Below are 10,126 nucleotides of genomic sequence, written 5' to 3' on the forward strand. Positions count from 1 at the left end.
GATAAGTTAATAAATATTGTTATTCTTGTGTTTTACTACTTTAAACGAAAAACCCTTAGTTAATTTATTTTCATTAAAATAGTAACATTAACGAACAAAATTTAAAAACTGTTAGTCTGTATACAAAAATTTAAGGTAAACTTAATACGTCAGTTTATTACAAATAATCATACCTAGTTAAACAAGTTAAGACAATTTTAAGCATGTTTTAAAACAAAATTATAACTTTCACCGACTCACATAAAAAGAACTGAACTCACATAAAAGAAATATTTTTTATAACAGACATTAATTAAAAACAATAGTTAACGATAAACAAGCTTTAAGTCCGCACATTACTTAAAAGGCCGTTTAAAGGGAAGCAGTAAAATGTCAAACACGACCATGTTTCCTGATACATCTTATCTAAACCAATCAAAACAACTAAATTCACTTCAAAATCCATTTTTCGAAATTCCTTTTTTAATCATTGTCACTACTTTCGGTTAGTTGGTAATTTTTGAATAATTTTTTTCATTCTTTTGAGTTTTCAAGTCGACTGTTTAAATTTTTTTTTTGAATGGTATCTAAATATTTTGTAACATTTAATTCACATGTAAGCAAACCATCAATGATAAAGCGTTGAAGTTGAACATTTCACCGTCGTTTCGATAGTCATATTATGCTATTATAAAAGTAGTCAAGTGCAATAAACGTACTTATAAACACGAAGAACAATAGTACGTCAGTTTCTATAATTTCTGTGGAATAAATTTTAATTATTCATGTAGCTTTCAACAATTTTTATTTTCGTTCATATTGCTTTGTTGTCTGTTTGAAAATGTAAAAGAAATAGTTTTTATATGTTTCAGTAAGTAATATACTATGCTTCATCTAAAAATTTTGTATAAGTATAAATTTTGTAAAATAAATTTAACTTATACAAGTTACAAAACTATTTGTAGTTTTAAACATAAGCAAAGTTGTAGCAGAAACAATTTAATCACAATGAGTTTTTCTAAGAAACATTTTATTCAAAAAATAACTTTGTATACAAATGTTTTGAAAATTTTCTTAAAGTTTAGCAATTAAAACTGATTCAATCAAATTATAATGGAGGGTTTGAACACTTTGTATACTCACTTTCTTGTATTTACTTAAAATACTAACACAATTTTTATAATTTCATACGGTTTGAAATTAATAACACCACTACGTTTTATTTGAACCAAAATTGTAGTTTAACTGAAAATTCTTGTACACTGCTTTACGTAGATGACACCAATCTATCAATAACAAACCGCTTACAAAACTTCCATCTTTTATTGATTTCTTTTTCTAACCGCATCTTCCGTAATAATAAAATTGTTGCAAAAGTTCTTTTTTAATATGGGAAGTTTTCTGGCGAAATTTTTCTACATACTTTTGTAACCGTAAAAAAGTTCTCAAAGTAACCTTATCGACCTAAATAAAGAATTTTTCACTAAATTAAAAAATATTTTACCTTGTATGCAAAAATCTATTGTGTTTTGTAACTTGTTGAACTTTTATATTGTCAAAATTAATGCAAATTAAAAGAGAATTTTTTTTAAAGACTTTAAAATTTGGCAAACATAGTTTAGCTTTGATGTCAAAACAAGATAACTTTACAGTTTGTACTGTTTCCTAACAAATTTAAATTTCAAAAAGAGGTATTTTTTAGCTTTGGACGAATTTATTTTAAAAGTGTAGCTAAATTTGCTTTTTACTCGTTTTATATCTTTTTAAACTTTGAAAAATGCAGTCTTGTTTAAAACAACATTAATCACTTTTAAAAGTAGTAAAAACTTAGAAAAGTTTTTAAAGTTTAAGGCTAAAACTCTGACAAAAACATTACAAAAAAAAAAGTCTACAAGTTTACATACTATCGGTTTCACAAATAGTTTTTAATTGAAGTTCGAAAAAAAGTTTTAAAACAAGTTTCTTAATTAAGTTCTGAAACAATAATTAGCCTAACGACATAATTATACTTCAACTACAAGTCAGTGTGCTCTTAAAACATACAATAAACACCAGGGACGATTGGAAACCTACTGATAGTGGCCGCGGTGAAAACAGACAAGAAACTGAGAGTTGCCGGAATCGAGTACATATTAAATCTAGCTGTTGCCGATCTCTTCATTACCGCCTGGTACCTACCGGTCGTCCTTGCCAACGTGCTAGTGGTTGGTTTGATTTTGAGTGATGTTCCATTAATAATGAAATATGTTCGCTTTGCCTTAAAGCTTAAAAAAGTCTTTGAAAGTTTTTTGTTTTGGCCTTGTTTGTTTAAAGGCTTTTTGAAAGTTTATTAGCATGTAGTTAATAAAGTTTTATATTCATGATGTTGGGCCTAAAACATTTTTTAAGATTTTTTAATACATGTTTTTGCCTAAGCTCATTTTTATTTGAAAAAAGACTTTTTAAATTGTTTTAGTGCTTAAACTAATTCGTTTATACTATAGTACCTAAAATTTTTTATTTTAGTATTTGATTAAGAACTGACTAAAATATCTTTTTGCTCTAACTAAAGTCGTAATTATAATTATAGTTCTAATAAACAAAACTGGAATTTAGCTTATGAATTAGTTCAAGTTCTAAGTTAATTTTTCAAGTTGTTTTATATTATTAAATATTTATATTTGCAAAAATACTTAAACTTTTTTTCAAATACAAGAGGTTTATAGATTTAAATCTTGTTTGAAACGTTTTTAAAGTGCAAATAAAACTACTCATTTCCACTCTAAACGCAATATGGCATTCGAAAGAATCAATAAAAATTAAGATATGAATCTCGCCTGGCGACATAGCATATCATTTTTTGTTGAATGAATTATAGTTTTACTTTTAAGTGGCATGCTTTATTGTAAACAAACATTTAACAATATATGATGATTGTTTTTTCGTGAAGTAAAAAAAATCACAAAAAAATATGATTTACAATCAATTAAAGTTAAAAAAGTATATTTTTTATGGTTTACTTTTAATTTTTGTTAGCTATAACCCGGTTGTTAAAATTCTGATATAAGTAACCTTAAAAAAACGTTTAGTTAGTTCACGAAGTTTCATCACGCAGGGTGACGTCATAAAAGCTGTCACAAGTGCGCGGTGGCTGCTCAATCAAAAATTTGTTCTTTACAAAAATAAACGGCCTTTGATTTTTTTAAGCATCACGTTCAATAGAAAACTAAACTTCAATGGCATTATGGTTTTGTAGCTATTGTTTTAAACTTCTGTTTCAGTCTCCATTGTTTTTATGTTGCTATTATAACAAATTATAAACGAAAATTGATTTACGGTGATTTAAAAAAATCTTTTCAAATGCCTATTTTTTAATCAGTTTTCAAAATCATATAACAGGGGTACAAGAATGCGTTGGAGGACAGTCCTTTTCTGTGCAACTTTCTTGGGTTCGGGTCCGCCCTCTGTTGCCAGGTGTCCATGCTTTCCCTGATGGCCATAGCGACCAACAGGTACTTGAAGGTCCTTCACCCCAGCACCCACGAAAAGTTTTTCAGTAAACGATGGTTAGTGACGTAATAGTTTTAATGAATATTATTATTATTTTTGTTAGTTCAATTTAGTTGAGTACGGTTTAAAAAGTTGTTTAAATTTACCGTGATTAAAAAAAAAAAACTTAAAAAGTAGTATTAAAAAAAAAAACTTTTTACCCGAATACTAAAAGAATTGCATTAACATAAAACATTAAACTGTAAAAATCATACGTTACGCCTCAACACTAATTACCTTAAATATATAGGTAGGAAATGGGGGTCAAGCAAAAATTTGAAATTTTTTGTATGTTGGAAAAAAAATCTAATAACTAAAAAAAATGTGCTTTGCTGAGTATCTTCTTTTAAAACATTATTTAGTTTAATTTTTCTAAAAGTGTTTTATGAGTTATTCGAGTTTAACCCACGTGCTATTCATCAGTGCATAACTTATAATTTAGTCGAAACATCATTAAACAAAGCTAATTACCGCTTGTCAGCTCACTGTAAGCCAAAAAACGTTTAACGATATTTCTTAAGCTGTTTTAAACTTCATAAGTCTAAATGATATTGTACAGGCAAGTAGGAACTGCTATTTCAGCATTGTGGGTGCAAGGACTCCTTATTTCCCTTCCAATTGCAGTGGGATGGTTTGGTTAGTATTTCTTATCTAAAATTTAAAAACTTGACAATTTTTATGATTTTATTGTAAAAAAGTATAAGTTATAGTATTTTAATCATTTAATATTTTACCTATACTTGAAAGTGTTATTTATTATCACTTAAAATATGTTTCATACTCCAAAACGTTAAAGTAAATTAATACCGAAAGTTTAAGATATAAAGCGAATTTGTACCTTATCACAACTTATAATTTGTTCTGGAAATAGATTAACATCAACATTTAGAACAAAAATGTTAAATTTTCTTAACAGAAACACGCAAAATGGTTGGTTTCGACCCGCTGATGCTGTCTTGTATGTGGAACGACATTGGAACTTACAACAAATCTTACAACTACTTCCTCATCTCATTAGCCATATTCTTACCTCTGATCATCACCGCTTTCTGCTACTACAGACTTTTCGTGTGAGTTTTGTGTAAATAAAAAACAAGCTATTAAGTCATTTGCTTAAATTTTTAGACACTTTTTCTTTCAAAGCAAAAGTTTATGAAAAAAAACACGCAAAATAAATAGTTTTAGAATTTGGATTAAAAAACATACATTTTTTTGGTCTTTTTTTTAAAAGAATTAATCAAGTTTTCTCTCATACAAAAAGTCAGACGAGATGCAAACAGAGTTCATATTTTTAAACCCTTAAAGACAAACATAAATGCAAACAGGAAGTGATCTCTTTTGAGTATTAGACATAATGTTTTAAGGTTTTTATAAAAGTTAATACTTTTAAGTTAAATCACTGCTAAAGCCTTCAGCGATTTAATGCACGAAGGACCCAATAAGCATGCAAGCATATGATTCATTTGTTGTTGTGACGTAAAAACACTGAAATAATCAATATAGTAACTTTCACCTTTGCAATTAGTAAGTTTCTATTTTCGCCAGTTTCGATATTTATTAATTACACGAGTTTTAAAGACATCAACGTTTGTAAAATATCAATCACACGTTTTTTATGTTGCAGGTACTTTCGCAATTCAGCGCTGATTAGTAATGTCAGGAAAGCTAGACTCCAGAACAACGTTAGTTTAAACTTGTTAATTTTTTTTATAGTTGTTCTAACTTTGTCCTTATTTATTTTAGATACCTTTGTTTGTTCTAAAGGTGAGTTTTTCTGGTCACTTTTGTTATTATATAGAATTTTTAGAAGCAGAACTCACTTTAAACTTCGACAAAAAGACATTGAGGTTTTTTAACGCAAAAAACAAACAATTTGACGCGCCAATGTGAGAAGAAATTAGATTTGAACTTAAAAAAATATATCATTTAAAAGTTAAAAATAACCACCTTGCGTTTTCTCCCATGTTATAAATACACGCCAAAGTTCATGCGATTGTTTTTTACATGCGTAATTGTTTCCATTACAGAAAATGTTGGCAACAAATATTAATACTTTTATTTTAACTTGTCTGTCAAAAACTTTTACTGAAACTATTCTACTCTAAGTTAATTGTAAATTTGTGCAAATAGCTTTTAAATTTGGTTTAAAAAGTTTTAAACTGCTTAAGTTTTACACTGATTAAAAAACTCATTTCTTCCGTGTTGTTAAACGTTTAGCTTCTAACAAACCATTTCTTTGAGTTAAAAAAATTACTATTAAAAATTCAATAAATAATTTCTAAGTTTATATTGTTTTTCATTTTTTCCACATTTATGATCATTGACAAATTTTTGCAATGAAAAAACACTTTTTTTTAAGTAAAACATGTAGGAATGTGCAAACTAAATATTTTATTTACTACCAGGTTTTTAGTGGCAAACAAAATACGACCTTTTCAAGTATAACTAAATAGACTGCACATAACAATGTTACTAATTTATAATATTATTTAAATCTTATTCATGCATGAAAATCTTTTTTAAATAACATTATTGATAAGCAGCATTGTTAATGTGCAGTTTACTATTTAATTATATTTGAAAAGGTTGTAATTTTTTTGCCACCGAAACCTGGTAGTAAATAAAATATTTATTTTGCACATTTTTATTTAAATAAGCTCTTCAAATTTCAGGAAATTGAACAATCATTTTAGTTAAAATAAATAACTTTATAAGTTACATATGTATAAAATAAATAATTATGAAAAGTCTAAACAGTCTTGGTTAGCTTGTTTTTTAAAAATAAAGAGAAAGTAACAAAAATTCTAAACAGTATCTTTAATTAGTTTTTTTGTTATGTAAATAATAGATGTCGATACTTAAAAACGAACAGCGAAAATTATCCTCTATAATTTATTTATGTGAAAAGTTACCTTTTTGTTCTTAGAACCCATTTGAAAAAGAAACTTACCAGTTTTTTCTCACTTGTCAAATTTCAGCTTCTCAATGTAGCTGTAGAAAATGTATAAAAAACAATTTTAAATGTTTTCAGCTAACCACTTAAAGACTGTTTGTTTGTTATCGCTCCTATTGCACTCATTTTTATCAATAGTCTTAAAGATCGATATTCATTACCTGGTCATACCTTAGCAATATAATATGTATTGATCTAGTATAACCTTTTCTGTATTACTGTTTGTTGAAAGTACTAAAAAAAAATTAATGTTAAATTTACAAACATTTTTAAATAATATAGATAAAATAAAAACGTTGTTTTTTATAAAAAGTAAAAACAACCAAATTACATTAATTTTAGGCTAGAGTTAAAAGTTTGAGAAACTGTACAAGTTAACACGTTTGACAAAATAAAATATTTAAAAAATAACTTTATAACAAAACTTAATTAAAACTTTAACTATAAGCGAAAACTTTAAAAAACAATAAAAATGTAAGCTAGAATCTGAAATCATTTTTTAAAACTTGCTGCTTCTTCTTTTTACAACCGAATATTTTTATAAAAGATCTACTATTTTTTAAACAAAACCATTGAAAATAAAACAGTTTAACTGCATAAAAAACTTGCGAACTTTAAAAAATATTTTATTCTATATACTGTCCAAACGTAAAATAGTTACATTAAATATATTTTTTGTACAATAACCTCTAAAAATATAAACAACTGTTATAAGTAAAAATTATTCAGTATAAAAAATATTTTCTCTAATTTTTGTGTTTTCCTTTTCAAGAACGTACCAAAACATGCTTAGCTGAAAAGATTTTTTAAAGCAAGAAAATATTTTGAAAAGTTCTAACTTCATGTTTTCTTATTCAGATGACGCATGAAACTGTTTCCACGTGGTCTACGGAAATCCCCAACATAAAAACTCATTATTCCCGCCACTCCTCATTAGAAAGGCACCAGAGAAGGAACAAGAGGAAAGAGGAGGAGCGAGAGGTTTGTAGAATATATTTGATTTTTAGTGATGGAGTAGTGGGAGAATTTAATTAAAAGTACAAAAGAGATTAAAAAAAAAAAAAAAATTTTTACAATTCCTAGCTTAAAACTACTTCTAAATCACACTTAAATTTAGATGTACTTAACATATTTAACGCAATTCTTACTTTATTTTTTAATATTAATTTGATATTTTCTAAGTAAGCAATTTAGTGATATAACGATATAACGATTAGATAAAAGTTATTTACTAATGAACTGTTTCATTAGATTAAAACCAAAAATTAGCTAATGACCTAGTTTAAACCAGAAAAGACTGATGCAAAGTGTGGTTGTGGTGCTGATTTGCTTCCTGCTTTCATGGTTACCGTACGCTTTCATGAGTCTCATAGATACTACGTCATCTGCTGTAGTCAAGAGAGCTTGCGGATGGCTGGCCCTTAGCAACAGGTTAGCAACAGGTTTTATCCTACAACAAGGGCTTAGTGTTGAAAAAATCCATTGAAAAAAAGAAAAAATTATTTATTGTAAATAAATTGAAGTCAGTTCTAGTTTTTTTATTAATGGTAAAACATATTACAACTTACAAATTAAAAAGTATTAATTATAAAAACAAAGTGCTTTAATAGTATGCGGTTTAATAGTTCACTAGAATCATTAACCTTGAAGTAGTTGATACAAAGTCATTAACTGAAATGCTAATTGTCTCACAGCGCCATCAACAGTGTCATATACGGTTTGATGAACGTGCACTTCAGAAACGCTTACATCAAGCTGTTCAGGAGAATGTTCTTCTGCTCGTCGAAAAGAAGTAGAAAAGTCGTTTCGAAAAGCAGCGACAATTTGACGTGTCACTACACAATGCCCACTGTGACTTTTGACCCAAACATTTAACCAGGTGATAAATTTGTTCGCTAAGTACAGATTTGAGTTTTTTTTTGTTTACAAGTTTTTTGTTGGTTTGTTTTGATACCGATTGCTGGTAGTTTAAATCAATAACAGTCTTAAAATACTTTACAATCATTTTGTAGAAAATTTGTTTGATATTGATCCTCTTAAAAGATTATTAGACTAATCTATATTTGCATTAATAATAAAACTACCTTGGAAACTAAAAAAAAAAAAGAACAATATTTTTTTTTACCAAAGTGTATTCTTTAGAAAAACTAATAAATTTGTTTTTATTTTATTTTATTTTCTCAACCGTTGTTTTAATAACCTTTTAAAGCATTAATTTTTAAGATTAAAACTAATTTAATACCTATATAATCAGCTCAAAGGTAATTTAGTTTCTTTACATCAAATGTCTTTTTAAAGGAAATACGTTACATTAGAGAGCTTGGTTCAATTTTTTATAGCAATTTTTCAATATTAGATCACTTAAAGCTTTAAAACGTTTTCAAACATATGCAATTTTGTAGTGTTCTGTCTAATACTTGATGCAGATTCCATCAGGCAGATACATATACTCGCTAGAATTTGTTTTTTTTATGCTGTTTTATTTTTTACTTTTAAACTGTTGAATAAAATTAATTCTTAAAAGCAAATTTAAAAATAGAAAAAACAAAGAGAAAACTAAAACTATAAATAATGAAAAACATAGCATAATTTTTCAAATTGAAGTAGCTACTTGGTTGTAAGCTTATATGAAATTTATGTTTTGATAAAAAAAGTTCTTGCTGCTATGTTTCTATTTCGTCTAAAATAATTTTTCAACTCTTTTGAATTTTATAACACTTTTGCAATGAGATTAAACTACTTTTTGTAATTTACAGCTTATAAGTTGTTCTAATTTAAACATATTAGTTTAACAATGAAAATGAATAAGTATTTAAAACAAAGAAAATTTTGATAGTTTTAACTTTAACCAAATTAAAATTTACTGTAATTTAATTTTCCAGTTTCTAATGTTTATACATAAAAATTATTTAAACTTTGTACTAAACATTAACTTTTTTTGTTCTAATTGATAAAATAATCTTTGTAATAAATATTTTTAAGAACGAAAAATGTAGTTTTTACTTTTAAAACAAAATAAAGTTTTATTAAAAAATTGTATTTAGAAAAACTTTCGTTTCAATTAAAGTATTTTGAATAATTATTTTGCTTATTATAAATTGTATTATAAAGTACTATTTTATTATCTAATCTAACAAAAAGTAATTTGTTAACTTTCATCTGATCAAAAGTCTACGCATACATTGGCTTTGACAAGCTAAGGCAAGTTTTAGTAAGCAAAAAAATAGCAGGTTTTACACAAGCCAATAATATCGTAACAAAATTTTAAATTGTTTCTAATTTAACAACTGAAAATAAAAAAAACTCTTACAAAATAGTTGTGTAATGGAAGGTGATAAAATCGATTTTATCGAAGTTTCTTCTGCGTTCTTCTGCTAAAACTTGAATAAACCACATGAAACTGCAATTTAAGAAAAGAATCATAAAATTTGACTTTGATAAAATTGAGTATCTGTAACTTTTGTACCTTTTAAATAAAAAAACTAAAGATTAAGCAATATATTAAGTTAATTGTTGTTACTTAAGCTTTTTAAGTAATGTAAAGTTTCATAAAATTTCAAGATGATACAACTTACAAAGGTTCCCAAATGTAACTAAATAAACAAAAGTAAAGTTTCCAAGAATATAAAATAAGTTTGAACCTTAGAACTGTTTTTGTCTTCTAAA

At 26.4% G+C, this 10,126-nt stretch overlaps 1 protein-coding gene across 1 annotated transcript; it reads left to right on the top strand.

Annotated features, from left to right (window-relative positions):
- The first annotated feature begins 293 nt into the window (after positions 1–293).
- LOC145829598 (melatonin receptor type 1A-like) lies at positions 294–8,527 on the top strand. The gene is made up of 9 exons (XM_082937439.1): positions 294–484; positions 2,035–2,183; positions 3,358–3,524; positions 4,067–4,143; positions 4,424–4,577; positions 5,132–5,189; positions 7,319–7,441; positions 7,752–7,891; positions 8,155–8,527. Exons 1-9 carry the CDS (start codon positions 370–372, stop codon positions 8,333–8,335), a joined length of 1,164 nt encoding a protein of 387 aa, XP_082793565.1. The 5' UTR covers positions 294–369; the 3' UTR covers positions 8,336–8,527.
- Positions 8,528–10,126: the final 1,599 nt, after the last annotated feature.

This window comes from Thalia democratica, chromosome 2, assembly GCF_965202585.1.
Source record: "Thalia democratica chromosome 2, ktThaDemo2.hap1.1, whole genome shotgun sequence".
Taxonomy (NCBI): Eukaryota; Metazoa; Chordata; class Thaliacea; order Salpida; family Salpidae; genus Thalia; species Thalia democratica.